Here is a 26424-nt window from a genome sequence, read left to right as displayed (position 1 = left end):
ACGATTGTCACCGGAGTTCGACGGGAACTTACGCACTTCGTTTGTAAACAAATCGTCCCGTAAAAACCAACATGGCGGATATTAGTATGGGATTTTCCCGTAAGGATTTGTTACGCATGATTTAAGCTAATAAGCGACTTGTTTTTGAGAAGCTGTTTGGCTAAACGAATGAGCAAGTCATTTAAGACAATTTAAACGACGGTTGGTGTCAATAAAGTCGTAGAAAATATTTTTATTCAAATTTTAACAGTATGTTATTTATGTGACGCCGAGTATAGTATGGGATTTTCCCGTAAGGATTTGTTACGCATGATTTAAGCTAATAAGCGACTTGTTTAGGGAGAAGCCGTTTGGCTAAACGAATAAGCAAGTCATTTAAGACAATATAAACGACGGTAGGTGTCAATAAAGTCGTAGAAAATATTTTTATTCAAACTTTAACAGTATGTTATTTATGTGACGCCGAGTATAAGAGTTTTCAGTTCAATGTCGAATATGCTTGTCTATACATACCATGATTTGTGTAAACCTCTTTGATTTTTTTCTTCTCATACAAGATCTATGTCATTTATGATTGTTTTTGTCTACTTCCTTTACAAAATTATGCACACGGTTCCCTAATTCAAAGCCTGATATTCTAAAATTAAGAGGATTAGGGCCCGTAAGGCCTTATTCGACTTACTGAAATAATCGGTAAAAAATTATCATCAATTCGAAAGACAACTAAATAATATTGTAATTCATTTTGTTAATTTTCAATTTTATGATTAAATGATTTAAGATTGTGATTTGAAATGTAAATATTGAGGATCAAATGCACAAAAAAAAAACGAAAAAAAAAAACAAAAACGTTTGGACCGCTATTCAGTAAATGGAATAGCACTTGGTAACTCTTTTACCACTTGTATTATAGTGAGATCAAGCGTTAACCCGCCTCCCGTAAAAAAATAAATACTGATATTGTGCATTTATTCATTTTGTTCTCAAGGAAAAAAGAAGTTTTTGGTTCACCCTGGGTCTCTTTGTGCATTTAGCAAAACAACGTAAAAAATTACGCTTAAAATCGCTTCAAAACTTCTTAAGTCGAACTTAACTGTACATGTATCATGTGATTTAGTTAACTATTACATGATTAAGCACGTTGATTTTTATGGTTTTAACATTTGAATCTATCAGTTTTCAATATTTGTGTGTTCTTATTCCATAAAAATCCTCGATAAAATTAAATTATGTTCTACACCATGATTTACTTTTGCGTTGACTGTAATACAAACATGAGACGCTAGAAATACAGTTATGATATCAAGCGGGATTAAAGCTTTTGAACTCACTCCTGTTTTTTTTTAATTAAATTTTGAAAATATGAAAAGCAAACACAACTTGCATTGTTTGCCCGTTAACAAACATCCAGGCTCTAGATATTAATCTTATGCAATTATAAAGCACAGATCTATCAAAGTTCTTTCAAGACTGCTTTCTCTATCCGAACAAAATATCTCCAATACATGTACATTTTTACTTTGTGCAAACATATTACTACATATATTCAGTATTGCAAAGTTAATATATGCTAAACGTATGATAATATTTCGCGCATGTTTGCATAAACTCATATTGCTTAAGTTTTGTTTCAATGATTTAGATTTTAAAATATTGTACATGCATCAGTCTGACTGTCTGTCTGTAATTTAGCGCGATAAACATTAGTTACTTTTAAACTTTTTACTTTCTACTTTTTATTATCTTTAAACAATCCTAATTTCGGGGATTTGATACATCGCATCTACCCAAAAGAACTTGAGATAAAGGATACTACAGACACTGTGAAGTCAGCCTCATATCTTGACCTACACTTAGAAGTCGATGGTAAAGGAAAACTATTGACCAAACTTTACGACAAACGTGATGACTTTCCATTCAGAATTATCAACTTTCCTTTCATTTGTGGTAACATCCCTTCGGCTCCTGCGCATGGAGTATTCATATCACAACTCATACGTTATGCCAGAGCTTGCCGAAACTACGCAGACTTTTTGTATCGCACTAGAACTCTAATAAATAGGCTTCTGGAACAGGGTGATGTTGCTACAAGATTGAAGTCATCACTACAGAAGTTTTATGGTCGTCATCATGAACTCGTGGATCATTATGGTGTATTCATCAGCACCATGATAACTGATTTATTCAACGGGTCATAGTTTTCCTTTCCTCGTTTGTCTAACCCGGACTTGACTTTTTATGAGCAACTCGGCGGGTGTTTCTAGAAAAGCAGAGGACGCTAACCTTACCGGTGCACCTGGTCCATTTTCCCAGTTTTTAGTGGAGTCCGAGTTGCTCATTTACTTTTATTACTTTGTATGTATGATTTTATTTACTGTATGTTCTTTGTTGTGTATGTCTGTTTTCGATGTCTGGTCTTTGCCCCTGGATAACATTCTTTTGATTACCGCTATAACCTTGGTTCCCTTGATTACTCTTTAACTAGTTATTAAGATTTAATCACTCATGTTATGTTACCATGTAACGGTAACACATGATACGTATATTTGCTTCACCACAGCAGATCATACTCTGAAAGTCGATGGTCACCGAAAATAAGCAAGTTTGATTCAGGTAAAAAGCTATTTTACGGAAGGGGACGAAATGATTAGTTGCCTAAAGCTGTATAAAGTGTAGAAATAAAGACACAAATGCAGAAATTCTTTACAGGGCTTAGTAACGTTTTATATACTTTATATACCATTCTAACAAGCTAAGCACTACCCTTCCCTGTGCCTATGGGCTTAGGGCGCGACTATACCAATTCGAGTCTACCCAACGCATTGTTCTTCACATTCATATCGGGCACTGAAGGTAATTTGATATATATGCCTTCTTAATGAGTGCTTCATACGCAGACAAAAAAAAAAAAAAAAAAAAAAAAAAAAAAAACGCTACAGGAAATGTTTCTCTGGCCGATTCGAGAACACAAAACCATGAAATATTACCGTTACATGTATTATATGATCATAAACATCATTCACTTGTAAAATATTGTGATATCGGAAGTTCATTCATCTAACATATCATTTAAAATACCGCACACAACAGATGAAAACGAACCAAGAAGAAAAAAAACTGCATTAGCTGCTAAATTTGATCATTTGATTCTACTGAATTTTGTTTATTCAAATGAAATAAGCTTGTAGTAATGCAATTGAAGCAACAAATTCCGATAATACCTATAGAATATAGGATCCTGGCGTTATATTTATGGCTTGAGTCCGTCGGTTTTCCTTGCCGTTGATAAACCCCTTTCACTTTGGAATCAGATTTTGCAGCACATACGCGAATAAAGTGAAAACCAGAAGAAAGTCGCACGCATACGAATTTATTTAGGTCGAAATTGAGTCATGCAAGACAGTAATTATATCGACACCTATTTCATGTATTTTATACATTTTATGTATGGCTATCAATTGAAATCATGCCGGAAATGTACAATTTAGTAGAAATAATTCATAGTTAACATAAACATATTAATTACAAAAAGGACATCTAATGCAGCTGTGAGTTATCTTACTTTGTATGCCTCTCAGACCAGGTTTTCCTTCAACATCATTATTATATATGTCTAACGGATAGCATTAAACATATCACTATAGTCGGCGTCACATAAATAACATACTGTTAAAATTTGACAGCTTTGCTAACCTGGACGGACTTTATATGTACAAAACGAAATAAATATTGTACTTCAATAATTCTAATAAAGAAAAAAATCAATGAACACAATTCTTGTAAACTGAAAATTGAAAAAGATAATTTGAACGATTGTCTACCTTAATTTCGTATACTCTTTGGTCCTGTAGATTTATGAAGGACTCACTGAAAGAGTAATCAAGGAAACCAAGATTATAGCGGTGATCAAAAGAATGTAATCCAGGGACAAAGACCAGACATGGAAAACAGAAATACACAACAAAAAACATAAAATAACTAAATTATACATACAAAGTAACAAAAGCAAATGAGCAACTCAACCTCCACTAAAATTGGGAGCATGGACCAGGTGCACCGGTAGGGTAACCGTCGTCTGCTTTTCTAGAAACACCCGCCAAGTTGCTCATAAAAAGTCAAGTCCGTGGTAGACGAAAGATGTAAGGAAAACTATGACACGTTGAACAATCACTTTTCATAAATAACACATAAGAATATTTTATGTGTTAAATGAAGTCCTCAGTTCTTTTAATCTATGATATTAACGATTGAATAAACTATCATCTTAATAACGAAACAACATAAAAAAACTGAAGTCATACATGTTACCAGTAAAACAATTCTCTAAGTTGTGGTAAGTTGTACCTTAAATTGTCTTTGTTTTAGTAAAATACGGTTGTAACTGTGTGCAGAACCGGCTCGACCGGTGTTCATCTATTATTGACCTACTAACATACATCGAGCAACTGTCATAATCAAAGATTTAAAAATCTTCATCTGCCGATATGTGTATTGAAATGATAAATATATTACAACCCGATCGAAAAAATGTAATTTGATACTAGTAAATGTCTGTTTATATAATCTTCTTTAAATGGTTTCAATTAACTTGTAAAGTACTTTTTTTAAAAGAACTATCTAACCAGGGATGCAAATATTGTTTTCCTTTCAATAATATTCAATTGTATGTGAAATTGATTATCTAATTCATTTTAACCCGTGTGGCCGTACGTGTGGCTTTTTAAATGACTGACCAGTAATTAAATTGCATGACAGATAAGCTGATTTAAATTATACTATCTTTACAGAGATATTTCCCAACTCCAAACTGCAAACCCGTGGACAGCAGGACAACTTTACTAATGGTTGATATTTAAATCACTTTGGTGACGGTATGAAATCTCGAGTTAGAATATTACCAAACTTCAGCAGTTTTCAGCTCAGACTGACAGGGAATTTGACTTTTTATTTGTGAATAAATATTCCCTGGAACTTAGATGCAGGATTCAATTTTGATTTCAAGAATTGTATATACAGTTAACAGAAGGAAGCATTTAATTGCCATATTTCATGTGTACATTTTACATGTGCATTGAAATTGGATGTATTAGTAAAATACAAGTAATTATTTGTGTTCAATGGAAAGTGCATTTGAAAAAGTTTTGTGTCACATTGTGTTTTAACTGCATTCCAATGACTGGATAGAGGTGTTAATGGAATCATATCCTATAGGACAGGTACAATGATCAATGTGATTAACATAACTTTCTATAATTGTGCTAACATTTAATAATGTTATGTATACATAATTATTTTGAAATAAAATGTTAGAAAGAACATAATTCATATCATAAATATTTTGCAGGGAATTTCGTTTACAGTACATGTTCAAAATATGTTCAGTCATAAAATTAGATCATACCTTTCCTTTTGTAATCTTAATCTGAACAAAAGTTAAAAACTCGGAAATTTTGAAGAAGCATGATCCGTCCTGTGAATCATACATGTGTTAACTATGAACATTAAAACAGACTTTGAAGTATATTCATAGCCATATTATATAAGAGAAAATCATTGAACTATTGCATGAATATACATGTACATGTATAAACACTTAGCCCGAGCATCTTTTTATAACAAATATTTAAGTAGCGTTGAACAGATATATATAAATTTAAATAAAGCTAAATATAGCTTGTTATGTACCCACTGCAAGTAACTGTTTTTAAACATGTATTCCTTGAATGATGATACTTCATTTGGTACTATGGTGAAGTGTATTTAAGTCTGTGTGTGTGTTGGAAGGGGGGTATGGGGCTATGTCAAAATCAATATCAAATTTCATTTTGCATTTGTATAACTATTTTATTCTTGTATTGAGCAAAATCACCACAATGTTGTCTCCTCTTAGTTGACACATTGTTCATCAAGTTCAAATATCTATGATACCTTTTGTTCCTTATGAAAAAATACGTGAGAGAGTTCAAAAAAAAGATACATTCATGTAGTGGCTTAAACATTCCACGTTTACACCAAATGCTAAGCGCTACTTACTTTAGTTATCCCCAAAAAATTTTGCATTCATTTATGCAAATTTTGGAGAATCATGACAGATTTTGAATGAATGGAAACATTGCAAAGAAATTTTGGATATGGAATATTTCCTAATATACCATACAAAAGGTATGGGAAAGCATGTTTTGTTAAGCAGAAAAGGGAATCATCTTAAACACAGGTTATTGACTTTTCTGCAAATTATTATATAATTTATAATTTCTACAATATTCAATGAAAAATGTTTTTATTCGTCGAAATATAAGTAACTCGAAGCGTAGTCTACTATCACAACTAAATCGGTTATTCACACATATCCGTCACATGTCAACGTGTCTGAGGTCGCCAGCGGCTTGTTTCAATGTCGCCACTATGTATAAAAAATATATCGTTTAGAAAATGCAAATATGCAGTGGCATGCGCTATGTCGATTTACTTGATTTATACTTCATTTCAAAGTGCATATTTTATTTTGCCTAAAAGCTGCTGCGGGGAGTTATCTATCGATAGCGTTTTGTTTTAATATTCGTTGAATATACAATTAAACGCAAAAATATTTAATTACAAGCAAGTTACGAGCCATTTTCTAACTTTCATGTAGATGTTTCACACAAACCGCAGCACTTTCTGAAAAATATACATATTCATTGACCTACTATTAAAATTTGGATGTACAATTTTGTCATCTTCCCACTGCACTTTTGACATTGGTCCGACCAATGCTATGTTAACCGATCACGTGATTCATATATATTGTACATTTTGACATTTTGCTTATCTTTTTGTGTTTTGGAAGTTTTATTTTTATGAACTTGTATACTTAATATATGATCATCGACGAAATTTCATGTCTTAAGATGAGTTTAAAAGTAGCTCGTTTCCGTAGATGAAAATGTGATAATTTATGACATTTCTCCTTTATACACCAGCGTAATTTTCAAGATTTAAAAAAAAATATCATTCATATTAATGTATGTAGGAATAACACTTAACTATTTGGCACACATTTTTTTTAATGTCTTTATCTTGGAATCCTATGTCAACAGCAAACAAGGCACAGTTTTAACAAGACAATTAACAAAAACACAAACACAAACAAAACACAAACAAACAAAAAACAACACAACACAACACAAAAAATAATGTTAACAAAATAACCAAATACGCACTAAAAAACACTTTTATTGGTTGACCCGCCATTTCAACAGTTGACTATTCGATACCCACTTTCGATACTTATAAAAGGAGTGAAATAACACGATTAACTAGAACATGTTACATCTTGAACAAAAGATAGAATAATAACAAATAACTTGTCTCAAAGGTGTAACAATTATAAAGTAATCAATCCTTGGATACTAACTACAATTAAGATACTCAGAATAAGTACAATTGAATATACATTGTAAAACTTTAAACAAGAAAAAATCTCCACCATTAATTGTAGCTACTAAATCCAATTTCCAAGACCTCGGTTAATAGCTTATAAATCAACTGAAATACAAAAGGATATTAAACCTCAACAAAAACATATTCAATCATGGTAAATGGAAATTTTATGAATATACTCAGGTCTAAAAAGGTTCATCGGTTGTTATACTCTCTTTTTAAATTAAATGTTTCAAAATCTATCGGTTAAGAAGGATACCCGATAGGGATATACGCCCTTGGTCGTATGATCTAAATAATATCCAAAAACATACGTTGAATAGTTTGGAACAGTACATTACAGATGGAATTACATCAGGAGAATGCATGCCAAGGAAAGAGAGGTACGAAATACACACATAAATCAATATTTAAAGTTTGTTTGAAATATGAAGCAAATATATAGCTTAAAAGAAACCATACTGAACTCAAAAACTGAATATAAATATCATGAAACAAAATAACCATCAAGCACAATGAACACATATACGTTGCAATAGAATTATCAATCGGAGTGATAAGACAATCATTTATCTAATATAAATATGAAACTTATTTCGAAAGGCACATGGATTGAGTTTGCATGGATGGAAATAGGTTTACGTTTATTCCTTCAATTTGTTTCGAGTTTCGGACCTCTCTCAGAAGTGTATTGGTATTTCAGTTATGTATGCTTTAACATTTTGAAGTAGGTTGACCTTTTACTCTCACTATGAATATTAGATAAAGCTTTACTTAATATCACATGATAGGGACGATGAAACATTCACTGTCTTTAAAGTGAATATAATTTGACATTACTTTTCTATTGCCTGTGCAGAGGGTATATTCGCTATTTTAAAGCTGTTGTATTTATATGTTAATTTTGGCAATAGTAGAAGTCTTATTTGGTATTAAAAAAATATATATAAGCATTGTGTCTGCTAATTAGTACACCTACACCCAAAGAAACGTTTTGATGTAGTATATGAATTAAATTAAACTATTCGGTTAGCATACGCTGCATAATTTCAATACATGTGCAAATTACCTCGTTATGAATAAATACATTCATCACACATGGTGCCTGTGTCACTGCTAATAATAAAACACGGTTACATGGACCATTTAACAATTTGATTGTATAACTAATCTGAGCTTACGTCTGAAATACTAATTGTCGGATTTAAAGTATAAATAGAAGACTTATTTCAATAATTTCATGTTTGGCAGGTGATATTAGCGTAAAAAAAAACATATAAGTAGCAATGATGTTGCTGTTTGACATTTGAAAGACTGAGTTAACTAATGTAGAATTTTTATTTTTTTTTTACAATTTTAACCTTTTTTCCTCGGATAAGAAAGCCAATTTCATCTACATATTGTAATTCTCCTATCACCTTGTGCGTGTGGTGTGTCTATCAAGACTATTTATTTGCAGAACAAATATATAGTTTTTGTGTAGTTTGTCTTCAATGCCCGGTAAGAGAGAAATGTCAGTGTATTAATTTAATTCATTATTCAAGGGAGCGCTTATAAACAGAAATTAAAGATCATCAAAATTTTAATATATCATTAACAGACCAGCTGCAACACCGTATCTAATGACATTTCCTAATATTACTGATTTAGCCACAAATATGTGGCACAGGACGAACTGCGTTCTCATCGCAAAAAAAAAAGAAACAAAAATCAATTCATTAATGCTACATTGACTCATTCTTGTAAGCAGAGTGTCAAGTGACCTACTATCGATATAATTTACATGTAGTCCTCATCAAATAATACTTACATTCAGATCAAATATTCGTTAGTTCCAAATAATATTTTTTTATTATATACATGAATTATTCAATAGTAGCGCTTTGCGAATTCAACCTTTAAGTGTAATATTCTGCATATGCATGCACAATAACACAATAATTCTGCCAACTGCTGTTCAAATCGATAGTTTCTTTTTTATCGCGAAAAAAAACCGTAAAACTTCATAACTACAAAGGACCTATTATAAATCCAATTTAAGGACGTTAATACTGATGAACACATTTATAAGAACACTAATTCAAGCGCAATCATTTTAGGTTCAGTCTATACAATTATATTCATTAACATTGTACACGGGCTACAGTTCCTCCAACTAAAACACTATTATGCCATAATAAATTAATGCGCACGCCACCGATTTTCAGTTTCGCGTTTTTTTTATATGTATATTTTTGACGATTGTTTTTGTTTATATTTTTTATTGTTTTTTATTAATTCTCAGTCGTTATTTATTTGTGTGGACCCCTGGCATGCCTACATTTGTCACTTTATCTTTCCACATTGTAAAATGCATTTGTCGATTTTTAGCACATCACTCACAACAGTGAACAATTTGTGACAACAAATTGAAACATACATAAACAGGATAAAGTTGTTAATCACGAATTTTTAATCTTTAAATAAATATAAAAGGTATCCGCTGTTTTGCTACCTGGCAAGGAAAAAAAAAGATAAAATATCCAAGACATATGTTATTACATATGAATAAGATTAACCTTTGTTTAATGGTTACTAACTAGAATAGCCTAGTTAATACTTTTCTGTCGAATTTTTGCAATGTATAAAACCAGTTTCCAAGAGAAATACTATTTCATTGCAAGCCTTAAATTATAACAGCTATGTTTTCGATCAAGTTATTGTTATTAGGGCTTTGGTTTTTGAATTTTATCCCTAAAACATCCACTGGAAAAGGAGATGCTATAGGTAAGAAATAATTTTTAACTCGATTCTTTATTTTTTTTCTAGAAGATACCGTAATTTGGAATGTCTCAACGATTGGCATTTTGTCAATACTAATTTTATTTGACACATTTTCTAAATCTTCTGATAATAACTTTTTTAGGGAAACAACATTATTTTTTGTTCTTCCCTTTTTGTAGTCCTAGTTTTGTAAATTAAGATATTTGTATTGATACAGTACTTCTATAGAGAAAACATCCAATTCTACTAAAATAGGTAATATTGAAGCGTAGAAGGGGATTTTACATGGTGTATCTGTAGGGAATTTTGTATAGGGAAAGCGTAATCAAGGGAACCAAAGTTATAGCGGTAATCAAAATAATGTAATCCAGGGACAAAGACCCGACATGGAAAACAGACATACAAACAAAGAACATACAGTAACTAAAATCATACATACAAAGTAACAAAAGCAAGTCAGGAAAATTAGTTTTTTACGCATTTATTGATATGATTAAAGTATTTTATCAAATCAAAATAACACATTAAAAGTTGAAGAAATCCAAATGTGTTTGTTTAGAAGACAATTATATTTTTTGACTTCAATTTTCATATGTTTTTAGATAACGTTTTTTTAATTAGTTTTGTTCCTTTTCACTTTTAATTTTCATTGATAATTTTACATAGAAATCTAATTGTAACCTTGATCTAGTTAAGATAAGATAGTCGTTGTTTGTCTGGTCATCCAGTACATGGAACTAATTAATTATTTTGATAGCGGTCAGCTGTTTAACATATTTAATGGTCTGTATCAGATGGACAATGAGAAAGTAAAAGTTCAAATTGGTAATTTGGGGAGTTTTCCGATACATTTAGGTTAATTGGGGAGTTTTCCGTTGCATTTAGGTTATTTGGGTTTATTTTGTTCAGATTCGGCACATAATTATGGTCAGTTAGAAATCAGAGTTCGATCGGTAAACATTGTATTCAAATATGTGAATGTATATATTGTGTAAATAAACGTAGGGTTAGAAAGATCGAAATCATGGTCGTAGACAAAAGTTATAGTGCTCGTCGTCTAGCTTCCCAATTACATAATTGAACAAACAATCGTAAAATCGCTTCCACTGCGCAATCACTCTGCTTCAGTGTTATACAATTTGATAATGTAACTATTTGGTTAAGGACACTGCAAAGGGAGTCTCAATACAGAATAGGGATGAGGACAATGGAGATTTTGGGATGTAGAGTACCTTAATTGGATATATGTTCGATTTTATTGGGTTTTGGGCAATGGGGACAAGGGGACATAGCGTAAGGGTGATTTAGCAACAGCGAGTAATGGGAAATGGGGAGTGTGGACTATGAATTGGACAATTGGGAATGGAGGAAGGACATACGTTTGTTTCGTAAATAGGTAAATTTGCTATGCATTTTGTAGCTGCAAGAAAACATACTTCCTTAATTACCTTTGTTAATTTATTTACATTATTTTGGGTATGTCATGTTTTCTGTTTAGTGTGTCTGTATTCCATGTCCAGTATTTTTCCCTGGATAACATTAGTTGGATGTCCACTAGAGTTCTGGTTCCCTTGATTACTCTCCCTTTTCAGGGATTGAAAGGGTTTGAAAAGAAATAAATGTATTGCAGTGCAATATTTAATTATATTTGCAATATGTTTTAGTAGTTTTTAGTATAATAGTTGTAGCATGCCCTATTGTGTGAGGGTTACCTTGTTTTTCATTAAAGACTCATGGGTGCCCATTAACTGACATTTTCCATTTCGATGGGGGTTGTTTTCTATTTGTCATTTTATCCGTATTCTTTCTCGTTTTATTTCACCATATTTTATTAAAAATTATCGTGTTTATACAATTTATAGAAATTGTACTTTTTTGAAAAAATGGACTGAAAAAATCATGCGCCAAGACATGCGAATTTCATCAATATTGGTATAATTAACATTTTATCAAATTTAAAACCATTATAGAAATTTAATGTGCCACACATATACACTTTGCAGAACTGTGTAATATTTAAGAAAAAAACTGACCGAAATAATTATTCATCAGGGACATTCGCATGATACTGACATAACTGTACGTCAGGGACATTAGCATTATAGCGGTAATCAAAAGAATGTAATTCAGGGACAAAGACCAGACATGGAAAACAGACATACACAACAAAGAACATTAAGTAACTAAAATCATACATACAATGTAACAAAAGTAAATGAGCAACTCGGACTCCACTAAAACTGGGAACATGGACCAGGTGCTCCGGCAGGGTAAACGTCCTCTGCTTTTCTAGAAACACTCGCCGAGTTGCTCATAAAATGTCAAGTCCGTGGAAGACAAACGAGGAAAAGAAAACTATGACCCGTTGAATACATCAGTTTTCATGGTGCTGATGGATACACCATAACGATCCACGAGTTCACGTTGTCGACAATAAAACGTCTGTAATGATGACTTCAATCTTGTAACAACATTAGATAAAAAGTATTTGCAGTCATATGTTAGTGAAAACATGTATATCTTTTTAAAATTTGGACTGAAATTTATTTTTTCTGCCATTTACATTATTGAGGTATCTATCATTTTCAAAAACAAATAATATCGGACCATAGAAATTAAAAATATTTGCACTCATACTTTTTACAAACATATATATGTGTAATAGGCACAAATATATGCATATATTCACAAATTCAACATATAGTTTTCCTTTTCTCTTTCGCCTACCCCGGACTTGACTTTTTATGAGTAACTTAGCGGGTGTTTCTGAAAAAGCAGAGGACGTTTACCCTACCAGTGCACCTGGTCCATGCTCCCAGTTTTTAGTGGAGTCCAAGTTGCTCATTTGCTTTTGTTACTTTGTATGTTTGATTTAAGTTACTTTATATTCTTTGTTGTATATGTCTGTTTTCCATATCTGATTACATTCTTTTGATTACCTCTATAACCTTGGTTACCTTGATTACTCTTACATTAATTTGTCATCTTTATCTTTATTTCGTTTCTATTGGTTTTTGTTCAGTTATTCTTTTATTTTCAAAGGTACCGCATTACAATTTTTAATTCGCATCAATGTACAATTTATATATCAGTTTATATTTCATTCGATATATTGCAAAATTTTGATTGAAATAATTTTGTATGATTTCAGATAAGTCAACTGTACAATCAGCTTTAAAAATTTCATTGACCCAGATGAAAATTACGCCATGTACAATTTCAAGGATAACATGTGTCATGTAAGTTTTGTTTTAATGCCTTTAGCATGAAACTGTACTCTTCCGATTGAAATTCCCGATAACTTTATCGTTTCCAAATTCAAAAAAAAAAATAAATACCCGTAAATACGGCAACTTAATCTTTTTGATAGATTGTAGACAGTATATAACAACATATTATATGGTTTATCTTTTAGCACCAGTATAATACCTACGAACACCCCGACGATAACTGTTACACCTTTGAATGGTTTAATTAAAATTGTTATCAACGTGATATTAAGAGTAGACGGAACATGGACATTTTTATCTATGTAAGTATACAAGTCGATTCTGAACAAATGACAAGCACTGCACCAAGTAGAATTTGACATATCACAATTTGCAATATTAATACACGAATAATCATTTTTCTAATTTGATTTGTTAAGCGAATCCTTTTTGATGTATTTGGTTTTTTTTTGGTTTTTTTTGGTTTTTGACTTTTTAGTCATAGATATCACATTAAAAATAATTTCTGGTTGTAAATTGGTTCAAAGAACAAAACAGTAATATTGCTTGTAAGTTTATTAACAAACAAGCACAAAAAGATTGTCGTCATCTAGGTTTAAAAAATAAAAGAAAACATTTTGAATCAATATTGCTTGCTACACATATTGCTAAATCAATAAGTCTATCGTGGTATATTACTAAAAATCCTCGTCGAAAAAAAAAAAAAGAAAAAAAAAACAACACATTATGATCATTTAACCCAAAACAAATATTCTAATTTTGAAAATGTAGTTATAACATTGAATTATTTACTATTCCCTAAAGATCATGGCATTAAACATATTTATGTCTATCTAATGATAAAAATGCTTTCTAAATTTCGACTATCGTTAATAAATCATAAACTTCCAATTGAATACCGAATGACTGGATGTTTTGCGGCAGTCTATTTTAGCTTTTTTTCGCGATTACCTACATGTAAGGCAGGCAAAATGTAAAATGGTAAAATATATCTTCCTTTTAATCTATGAAAAATTGTCTTATGTACAGCAATACCCCTAAGCTATGGTGGATTGTCTACATGTAGACAATTACCACACCTAACTTTCTTGTTTGCCTTTATGGGGCTGTCTATTTGTCGTATTTTTTTCGTGCAAATCAGACAGCCCCACTCTTTTGTTAAAGTAGATATAAGAATAGTTTTCATAATGCATTACTAATGCTACCACGGTTTATTAATTAAAATGATACGATGTTGGTTCTTTTCGACAAGTCAGCTCAAATATTAACGATAAGTGTCTTGTTTTGAGTTTACCAAGGGTATCAATTAAATATTGATAACAACACTTTTATTTATAAATATTTTGACATCTGAAATCAGTTCATCAAATGGATTAAAGAATTAGTGACCATTGTTTTTACTGTCATCTTGTATTATCTGCAAAATTAATGGCAAACGGCTCAAGGAGAGCTTGGCACTTCGTTTTAGGTGTATTACACGCCGTGTCGCACACATAGTTGAAGTTGCCATGAGAATGACTTTAAAAACATATACTTGATTGAGTATATGTGAATTTGAATTCAGAGTTATGTATGTTCCTTTTTCCCCCACTGAAAAAGAAATGTTATTCTTTTTTTCTTTTTGCAGCACGTAGGAAACCGTAACAGATTAATTAAGCGGAAATAAAATACGTATACTATGACACACAACTGCAAACAATTGTTTCCCAACTTACAGGTTATACGGTATAAAAGTGGAGAAACAAAATATGCCCTTTACATAGCGATAGCGATAAAGGTGATGAATGTCATTTATCCTAAGATGCAAATTTTACATTAAAGTAAAGTTTATGCATAATTTTAAACAATAATACTTTTGTTAAATAAGCTGTTAGATAAAATTATGATGATCAGATGAATTTCATATATGGATTCTAGTTCGATATTCCGAAATTGTAACATATCTATATGGCTCAGTGCTTAAACATTCTTTTTACTGGTGCAGAAAAAAATCTGCGGAAAACAAAAGATATACTGTTATGCATTTTAAGAAACTTCTCTTATAGGAAATCAAAACATAGAGAAGCGATACATAATAGACCATTACTTGGTGGTACAAAATGCAGGAAATCATGTACACGTAGGACAATGAACTACGTGATTGCGAATATATCCAGCATTGGGGAAAATGGTCCCCGTTAAAACAAAAAGTCCGGTTTCAACAGCAAAACCATCTTTGTTTGACAAATAAACTTGACAACTTGAAGAAGGAATTGATTTCGGTGATTTCCTTTTTTTTTTTTTTTGTCATTAAATCGTAACTTTTATGTATTCAAACGTATTTATTTATTTAGCTCTTGTGCTTTCTGTCTGTTTTAGGAATGGCACATTTAGGTGTATTACTACTGTGCGCATAACATTAATCTACGGTAGGTGTCATATGCCTTGTTACATTTTTTCGTAAATTGCGCATTCCCGATGTCTTGATTTGAAAAAAACTCACCGTTCATTGATTTTATGTTGTTTCTATGTTTTTCATTTGCTATTTTGTAGTGCTCGTTTTGTCTTCTTATCTGTTTTGTTTTTCTAAATTTAATTTCTGAAAAAAAAATGTTTTGTTTCTTTTTTTATGTTCAGTGTTTACTGGTATGTGATATTTGAACTATTTGATTTCAAAACTTTACAGCGGAAATACTACAATGTTGCTACAAGTTAGTTATGTTGCTACTCGATTAAACTCATAACTACAAAAGTTTTATGGTCGTTATCATGAATTCGTGGATCGTTATGGTGTATCCATCTACGCCATGAAAACTGACTTTTTTTCAACATGTCATAGTTTTTCTTACCTCTTTCGTCTACCCAGGACTTGACTTTTTTTATGAGCAACTCGGCGGGTGTTTCCTGAAAGGCAGAGGACGCTTACCTTACCGGTGCACCTGATACATGCTCCCAGTATTTAGTGGAGTCCGAGTTGCTCATTTGCTTTTTTGCTTTGTGCAAATGATTTTATTTGCTTTACGTTCTTGGTTGTGTATGTATGTTTTCCATGTCTGGTATTTGTCCCTGGATTGCATTCTTATTATTACCGCTAGAAACATGGTTCCCTTGATTACGCTTTCTATCTTATACCCAAAGAAAATTCTTTCAAGCCATAATGGCTTTTGCGTATGGTGTTATTTTTCGATTGACCGTTTCTGTAATACAGGTGTCACTTATAAAAAAAAAGAAGACAAATACAACCAATCTGAACTAATCATGGCTGATTTCTCTTCCATAGCAAATCACAAATTTGATCATAACTATTACAAGTTTGAGAACGAGACACTTAAATTTAATTCTGCATATATTGTAAACACCCAATTACGGCTTATTATTTTCAAGAGTGCAAACATTATTGTCTTGAGTACTTATACTAAACATTTGGCGCCTATCTAAACACTATTCATGTTTATAGAGCACAAAATGATCTAAAAAAAAAACGTTTCTGAACGGGGAGATGTTTTAATTATTCGCCATATCGAATTTGGTTGATATCCAACAGAAAACAAAAATATGCTCGATGTTATATAATATGAACAATCTTTTGTAGACGTTCAAAAGAAAAGGATTATTCGTTGTAGTGTCCGGTTCAGATCCTTCAAGTGTACATGTAAACCTGAAAATCCTGCAGTTATAAAGGTTAAAAAACGTTTGATTCGGTGCCTGAAACGGAAAATTAGAAGAGCGGTTCGTAGTTATAATTATTTGTATCCATACAATTGACTCGTTACCCCTATAAAAGCTAGGCGTTTTTACTATTGTAGAAATGTATCATGTCCGTCTCAATTGAAAAAAAACATCAATAAACATAAAGAAAGAATACATGTTGGAAAAAGCAAATTTCAATATGAATTGTTGCATTACATTTCAATGTAGTAAAGTTTCAAAATGCAAAACATGGTAATGTTTGTTTTCTCAAATGTATTGATAAATAAATCAAAATTAATAATTAATGATTTCAAATCGTCATAAAGTTAAAAGTTACAGCAATTGATGCAAGTCAAAAGTTGATTTTTCTTTGTTAGTGTTAGTTTTGTCTCGAAAACATTGAATTTAGCTGTAAAATTGCGTGATTTTCAAATAATTAATGAATCCCATTAGATAGTCGTCCGCATTTTCTCCGCTACTTTCCCCTCATATGCCTTTTTATCTGGTTAAGCGGATGTGTATCTTTGTTTGTCTTAAAAGTGTCAATTTTAAGTTTCAATAAACCTAGAACGGTAAGACGGTACTTATTGAGAGGGTGAAAAATTCAGCGCGTTACGAGTCAAAACATGAGGTAGTCATGAGAGTTAAGGCTGAAAAAATTTCAGTCATTCGATTTTTTTTAAAGCCTGTGACCAAGCGTATATCTAACTGTTTTGGAACCGTCCAACACCACCCTGCGAACTAAGACCGTTTTTTTTTAAATCAAATTTATCAAATTAAATGTTAAATATAACAGTCAGCTTCTTTGGAATCTAAAACGGATTGCCTTATGAAACAAACCATCTACCGCCATCATCTACTGAAAGCATGTACGTAATTTGAAAATGCCACATGCCAAAATTTATTTTAAAGCTTAAATAGGATGAAACCAAATAACTGAAAGACCTTTTTAGACATATAATCTTTGTATATATTACTGCATCTGATTTTTATTTTTTATTTTACCTCCGTGATCAGAAATACCATCAAAATATTTAACGTTATAGTACTTTCCGTATTATACATGTCTTGTTTTGTAGCTGTGTCGACTGTTGAAGAAAAGAATAGTGGACGGCAGAGGTTAATAGAACTTGGTTCAAATATTGAGAGTAGTTGGAGTAATTGCCGTGGTATTAAATACAATTTAACTTTTTGTTGTACATGGACAAAAAGATACATGGAATTACATGGTTTTACTCAATTCATTTTTTATTGTAACGAGAAGAATTTTTCATTTAACTACCACGTTCATTTATAATTAGGAAGTGGGTAAAGTATGGTTTTACAAGTTCACGGAATTAACTGTATAATCTAACTATTAATACAATAAAAAACACTATTAATTATAATATTGTTAAACAAGTTAAAATGAAATTGTTCTAATTTATTTTTAACTTTCTGCTCATTTATGCATATTGTCACTGTTAAACATAATAAAAAAGCTCTTTCTACATACTTGTTTTGTTCTTCGGCAGATCATAAGAAAATAGAGAAAACGTATTTTACAATAAACTCTCATGTTGCCCAAGTCAAGTAAAATGCTGAACTTTTCAGTACTAGCTTAAACAGTGCTGAAAAGTTTGTGAATACCGTCATAGTATGCTGTCTTAATATCTGATTGTTTTGCCAGTACGATTAAGGTTTATTACATTTATTCCAGATTCGATTTGCTGTACACATTTTTCAAGGAGTAAACTAGTTTAAGCAGCACTATAATAAAGTAAAGTGGCGTAATAGTAATCAAAGAAGCAAAGATTCAATCCGAAATCAGAAGAATGTCATGAAAAACAGACACACACAACAAAGACCATAAATTAACTAAAATAATACATACAAAGAAACAAAAATAAATGGGCAATTCGGTCTGCACTAAACACTTGGAGCATGAACCAGGGGCACCGGTAGGGTAAGCGTCTCCTGCATTTCTAGAAACACCCGCAAAGAGTTGATTATAAAAAGTCAAAGCCGAGGAAGACAAATGAAAAATAGAGACTATGATACATTGAACAAATCAGTCTTCATGATGCCAATGAATACACAGAAACAATCCACGAGTTCATGATGACAACCATAAACCTTTTGTAGCGATGACTTCAATCTTGCAGCAACATAACCCTGTTTAGAAGCCTAATTATGAAAAGTATAGCGCAATACAATGAGTATGCGTAGTTACTGCAAACTATGGCATAGCGTTTGAGTTGTTAGATGAAAACTCCATAGGCAGATGCTGAAGGGATTTTACCACAGATTAAAGGAAAGTTGACAATTCAAAATAAACATTCAAAACGTTTGTCATCAAAGTTGGTCTATAGTTTTCCCTTACAATCGATATCGAAGTGTAGGTCAAGACATGAGGCTAACTTCTACTTTGGGGTAGATGCAATGTACAAAGTCCCGAAACTAGGATTTTTGTTTACGATAATACGTCATTTATAGAGCGGAAACTGAGATTAGATGATGCTGCTAAACGATGTTTTGTCTTTCGGATCAGATCCGCTATAAAGTCAGCCTCATAAGTGTGAGGGAATAATAGGTCAACAAGTAGAGGAGCACAAATTTATTTGCAATGGAATGCGACTATGCCGTTTGTTGTAAAACTCGTCCACGACACTGGGCAAATATGTTGTCGATAAACAATTTCAGCATTTTGACAATGACTTCTTCTGTATATTTGGAAGATGATTTGAAATCTCTACCAAAAATCATATTTTGTATCTGGGTGTACCACCTTACTTGAGAAACAACGATGTACAGCTTTTTTTTTTTTTTTGGCGCGATTTTAACTGAGTATGGGGAATAAAAGTATAAACTGTTGAAACAAAATAAAAGGTTTTGATTCTTTTATACTCTGATGATAATCCTGAATTTAGAGTCTTCAAAATATGTTTCGAATTTTTCAGGATCCACATAGAATTAAAACCGATGGGGGAGTAATAAAGTTGTGGTTAGACTGGAAAACCTCTTTGACAGCTATGAACACAAAAAAATAAAGTTTTGGAGGTTTGGTTGTACATTTCGCAGACCCAGCTATGTTTCATGGTTTGTATGGATTCTTGCGGAGTTGAGGTATCCCGTAAATGTACAGTAAATCATAGTCATCGTCTTTGGTAGACTGTATTCACGAAATCAATTACGTACAATACCCCCATTTCCTTATCAAAATTGGATACATAAAATAATACATGAGTTATACTGTTAGAAATCTTCAAAAAAAATTTCATAACAATCTTTGTGTGTAATGTCAAAAAGCAAAAAAAATGTTTTTTTTTGTGATTTCAAAATGAATTTTAATTCGTTTGTTCAGAGCAAAATGTCTGTAAATGGAATATGATGGTTTTTTTCAAAATCAGGTCAGAATATTGAGATTTGGAAATCGTCTAGAGGATAGAAATGAGCACCCAAGAACCAAAACATCGTATATATGTGATATCACAAAGAAAAGCATCAATTGTTAAATCGCTATTATTTTTCAACATACACCATACTAACAAAATAATATAGCCTCTAAAGAACATTCTTATTTACTGAAAGTTATCTGAGAGCAAATTAGAAACGTATAATACAATCAAAACTACGAGCTTTTAATCAATCGATTATTGCTCATTTACTTTTGTTACTTTGTATGTATGATTTTAGTTGCTTTATGTTCTTTGTTTTGTATGTCTGTTTACCATGTCTGGTTTTGTCCCTTGATTAAATTATTTTGATTAACACTATAACCTCGGTTCCCCTGATTACTCTTTTCAAACATCCAGTGTAGTGAATATTTAGTGCTTGCATCAAATACTAATAAATATATAAGTAAGTTTTGATGTAATTCAATACTTTGACAAATGTCATAGTCTTCACGTATACGCAGGAATATAAATTGGATCATATATCACTATTTACGAACATAGGTTTCAAAGATAAGAACATATGTTGAACCTGTGTTCTTTCTGAACATTCTACTAAGGGCAGTTGATAAATCCATCTGATTTTGTTTAAAATATTGTGTTTTTACAGGCTATACTTACGTACAAACTGGATGAAAAGGACCCCAGCAAGTGCTACTATTTTTTTTGGATTACACCTTTGTAACGGAAATAAATGTTGTTTTTTTTTGGGGCGAAAACAGTACCCCATGATGCAAATACGTTGATGTAAGGAATATGTAACGTTAATTAAATTCTGACATTTTTTTGTATAAATACGAGCAAAATGGACTACTAGTGAAATGTTACTAACGTAGAAGGGTACTCGAAGGATATCGCGAACATGGAATAGACGATTTACAACAGAAAAACAAAATGATCCCTTTTGTCATAAATTAAATTGAATGAAGAGTGTCGAACATCAACTTAAATACGAGAACGTGTGTACCAGTACTTTCATTGGTAGGCTGGGTCAGCTAATGTTTTTTGAAAACAAACCTAGAACATATTTTTCGAAGTTTAAATTTATTTTTGCCAAACCACCAAAATATCATAAAGTATTATTACATTCATGTATTTGAATATAATAAATACTTGGGGTATATTTCACCCCTTATTTTGCTAAATATTCAACTTAAAGCACGGAAAGTTCAATATTTACTTACTCATTCGTGAGGGATAAACACTCATCAATATTTTCCGAGACATATTATCGTTAAAAAACCTTAATTTCGGGGATTTGATACATCGCATCTACCCCAAAGTACTTGAGAGAATAATCAAGGGAACCAAGGTTATAGCGGTAATCAAAAAATATAATCCAGTGATAAGGACCCGACATGGAAAACAGACATACACAACAAAGAACATAAAGTAACCAAAATCATACATACAAAGTAACAAAAGCAAATGAGCAACTCGGACTCTAAAACTGGGAGCATGGACCAGATGCACCGGTAGGGTAAGCGTCTTCTGCCGAGTTGCTCATAAAAAGTCAAGTCCGGGGTAGGCGAAAAAGGGAAGAAAAACTATGACACGTTGAACAACTAAGTTTTCATGGCGCAGACGGATACACCATAACGATCCACGAGTTCATGATGACGACCATAAAACTTCTGTAGTGATGACTTCAATCTTGTAGCAATATAACCCTGTTCCAGAAGCCTATTTGGTAGAGTTCTAGTGCGATACAAAAAGTCTGCTTAGTTTCGGCAAGCTCTGGCATAACGTATGAGTTGTGATATGAACACGCCATACGCAGGTGCTGAAAGGATGTTGCCACAGATGAAAGGAAAGTTGACAATTCTGTATGAAAAGTCACCACGTTTGTCGTAAAGTTTGGTCAATAGTTTTCCTTTACCATCGATTTCTAAGTGTAGGTCAAGATATGAGGCTGACTTCTAAGTGTCTGTAGTATCCTTTATTTCAAGTTCTTTTGAGTAGATGCGATGTATCAAATCTGTATTCCATTTCTTGCCTCAGTATGAATATAAAATTAATCCCTGGTCAATCTAGATGGATTCTTATACTTTAATCTGAATATTTAAACATCCCAGTATATTATCTATAAATGTTTTAGCCTCTCTGTATATTAAACCACTTCCTATTTAGCCTATGTGCACTTTCATACTGCAGATTTTAACAATTTCAAATTAAAATTATACATGCTTTTATTATGAAATGAATACTGGCACTCGAGCATAATTTTGACAACACAATTGGCAATTATGTGGTTAATACATTTACACTTGACATAACTATTCCATCAGATGCTATTAAAAAGGGGAGGGGTCTCATTTTTTTCCTTCATATTTTAGTACATTGTAGTTCAAACCCAAAACTATCAATGCCATAGATTTTCCACTTTCATGTGAATTTTATTCTTCTTGCTCTTTTAACATTGAATGTATACAAATGGACACTTATGTGGGTTCAAACGAAAATGTACAGGTACAGGTAATGCTTGTGTAAAATTATTCATACAGTGGTAGATAATGAAATAATATGTTACCATCTTCATTATTGTGTTACAATATTCATGTACATTTGTTGCTTTGGTAAAATTTGATAGACAGTAGAGTGCCTTCACTTATGTGGATATTAATAATTCACATGTTTATTTACAGACTGTTAATACATGTATGTACATAATTTTAATAACTAACATTTTTGTACATATATATATATATAGTTCATCTAGGTGTTATTATGTATTGATTTGTTGTGACTTGCAGCATTAATTTGATCCTCTGTCCTACATCATAACACCTAGATGAACTGTCCCGTACTACCCCTAGATTAATCTTACGAGGAGGAATTACCCGGCCAGCGAAAGCTATATTTTTATATAGCCGAGCTGGCCGAGTGGTCTAGGGTGCTGGACTTAGTGCAGGCGGTGTTGCCATAGATGTCACAGCGGTACGAGTTAGAGTCCCGCAGAGGGAACGACAAAAATTTGCGAAATTTGACAGTTCTAACATCGTTGGGAATTTTTCAGACCATTCTATAAGTTTACGTTATCTTCCCTGTATCAATTTGATCCGATGGAGCAGTGTAGAGAATAGAGTCGTCACATTCGACTTTATATATATATATATATATCTTTTTAACTTTGTGTGGTTATACTTAATGCCCACAAAGTATAATCACTGCATGTCATTTATATTATTTGCATTTGTATTTGTATTTATAGACATACATTTTGTGTTGTTAATAAGGGCAATTAAGGGAAGTTTGTGGAAGATTCCATACAGAAAAAAGCAAGTCTCTTAAGCAAACCAGATCTGGGTCTGCTTAGTTATCAAACAGTATCTTATGAAAATTTTTAATCATACTTGTAATGCATATCAACTGAACAGGTCATTATGTACTTTATCAGTAACATAAAGTCCCTGATGAAATGTAAAATCTATACTGTCCTATAAAAAGTGTCCGAACAACATTCAATTTAATATATATATTTGTAGAGTGCTCCGCTGTTAGTGGAGGAATATACCAGACGCAACAACTGTAGCTTTTATCAGAAACGGATTCATTCAAAGGAGCACTTTTTATACACATGTAGCTTAGATATGCCAATGCATCCTGCACAGGCACTTGTTACAGTCAAAAAAGAGGGGTTTGTCCGTCCACATTACTGTTGAGGGTAATAAACTATGCTATAAACAAGTGAGTGTACCGTGTGACACCAAACAATCAGAAAACAAACTCTATAAATAATGTACAGAAGGAGAAAAGAAAGTCGAGTCTGCCTGGCTTTACTTTCCCTTCTATACTTAGCATTTTGGGTGACAAGCCTGTGGATGTGGACGCTTTTCCCGAACCTGCGTTTACCTTGCTGAAAAAAAATCACCCGCTTTTGACTTCAGTTAATGGTGAACTTACATCGACTTACGTGAACATACGAGCTGACATCGTAGAAAAGATTCACATTGATCCTTATGAATGATAAAAAGCCCTTGGTTGGTCGAAAGTTATCGGTGGGGGTGGCAAGATTTGACAAGTTTACTTCAGAATACTCTGTCCGATCAGTTTTATACAGAAACATAAGAATCGTTTGTCCAATGAGAAGTTGAAATGTATCATATGAACCATGACATAACGTTTAGGCGATGCTTGTACGATGGCATTTGAATTTTTTTTTCGAAAACCCCACTCTTTACGGTCCCGACATTCTGATGTCACAAAAGTCAATGTAAAATTATTTACCTTAACTTAGACATAACGTACGATGTTGGTGTCATATTTGGTAACGTCGAAATCGGCATAATTTCGACGTCTTTTTTGTATTGCAACGTACATCGTTATATAATTGTGATATGTAAAAAGAAGGGTGCTTATTTAATTGTTTACATAAAAAAAAAAAAAGACACACGACATGTTTGATTATTTAATTATCCAATTCGATATTGTTTTTTCGTACGTTTTGGTCAATTAAAATTACCATATTACATCCTCATTTGGTAAAGAGTTTGGCATCAACCATCCAAAAATTATTGGAAGGAAATTTTATCCTATGAGAAAAATGTTAGGAATTATGAAAACGAATTTCGTAATGCACAAAAACAAAGTTAAACACCCTCACAAAAACAGAAAGCCAACAATTCTACAAGCAAAAAAGTCAGTAGCACCCCAACCCCGTAAATAAAATTGCGGAAGCGTATAAAGTGAATTTGTATCTTTCCTGTTTGGTTTTATATCTCTAATGTAGATGTATGTTGATATTTCCGAATATATGTACTAGTTTCGGAATTTTATAAGGTATGTTGCTAAACATGAAACATTGTTAAACATTTCGAGATTTGCGATGCAATTTTTTGGTCGTTCCCTCCGCGGGACGCGAACTCGTACCGCTGTGACATCTATGGCAACACCGCCTGCACAAAGTCCAGGGTCTAGGGTGTTGCCATAGATGTCACAGCGGTACGAGTTCGAGTCCCGCGGAGGGAACGACCAAAAAATTGCATCGCAAATTTGACAGTTCTATCATCGTTGGGAATTTTCAGACCTTATATATACATATATACAACGTCTCGGAATGTGACGACTCTATTGGCTACACTGCTCCATCGGATCAAATTAATACATGAAAGATAAGGTAAACGTATAGAAAGGTCTTAAAAATTCCCAACATTAGAACTGCCAAATTTGCGATGCAAATTTTTTAATCGTTATTTGCGTACAAAACATACATAAGTTACAACGGTGTTGGTGTTTGGCATTTAAAAGATTGTGCTAAAGAATGTAGATTATGCAATCCTTTGATTAAATGCGGATTTGATCTACATTTTGTAATTCTCCTATTGCTCTGCTAGTGACGTTTCTTTCAACACCTGTCAAAATTTTATTGGAGAAAAAAAATGTTTTTTTGTAGTATGTCTTTAATACATATTCTCAAAATTTAGATCTGCGTATTGCCTTTGAATTAAATAAGCATTCTTAATTTACATTTTTATTGATGGGGAATGTGGATTTATACATTAATATATATATATATATATATATATATATATATATATATATATATATATATATATATATATATATATATAAATCATAAAGCTTGACAAGAGTAACCTGGTATATCACATAGAACATCATTATTGTTTGTTTTGAAAATATTTGACCTGTTTCAATGTGTAACTAAATTGTAAGAACATATTAATTGTAAGAATAATAGATAATACTAACATATCAAAAATAAGGTAAGTAGGTAATTACTTTTTGTAGATGTCGGGCTTAATAAATAAAAACGCATATTATGGTTGCAATACCATTACATCAATGTTATTTGGAAATGTGACTCATTCCTGTAAGCAGATTATCAGGTGACCTATTTTGATCACGATTTGCATGTAGTCCTCATTAAATAATCATTACATTCACGT

General features: G+C 32.2%; 1 protein-coding gene and 1 long non-coding RNA gene across 2 annotated transcripts; both read left to right on the top strand.

Annotated features, from left to right (window-relative positions):
• Positions 1-10030: 10030 nt before the first annotated feature.
• LOC148606036 (uncharacterized) lies at positions 10031-16048 on the top strand. Its single transcript, XM_088546055.1, has 5 exons — positions 10031-10188; positions 13337-13424; positions 13601-13717; positions 15774-15823; positions 16032-16048. The coding sequence occupies exons 1-5, from the start codon at positions 10104-10106 to the stop codon at positions 16046-16048; spliced, it is 357 nt and encodes a 118-aa protein (XP_088402181.1). The 5' UTR covers positions 10031-10103.
• A 937-nt stretch (positions 16049-16985) lies between these two features.
• On the top strand, positions 16986-18574 carry LOC148606035 (uncharacterized). Its single transcript, XR_015915111.1, has 2 exons — positions 16986-17123; positions 18164-18574. It is a non-coding gene; the product is annotated as an uncharacterized LOC148606035 (long non-coding RNA).
• The last annotated feature ends 7850 nt before the right edge of the window (positions 18575-26424 follow it).

This window comes from Perna viridis, chromosome 9, assembly GCF_037379345.1.
Source record: "Perna viridis isolate PV_CMFRI_1.1 ecotype Kerala chromosome 9, ASM3737934v1, whole genome shotgun sequence".
NCBI lineage: Eukaryota > Metazoa > Mollusca > Bivalvia > Mytilida > Mytilidae > Perna > Perna viridis.
Note: the sequence above shows the minus strand (reverse complement) of the source record. Positions and strands in the feature narration are given on the sequence as shown.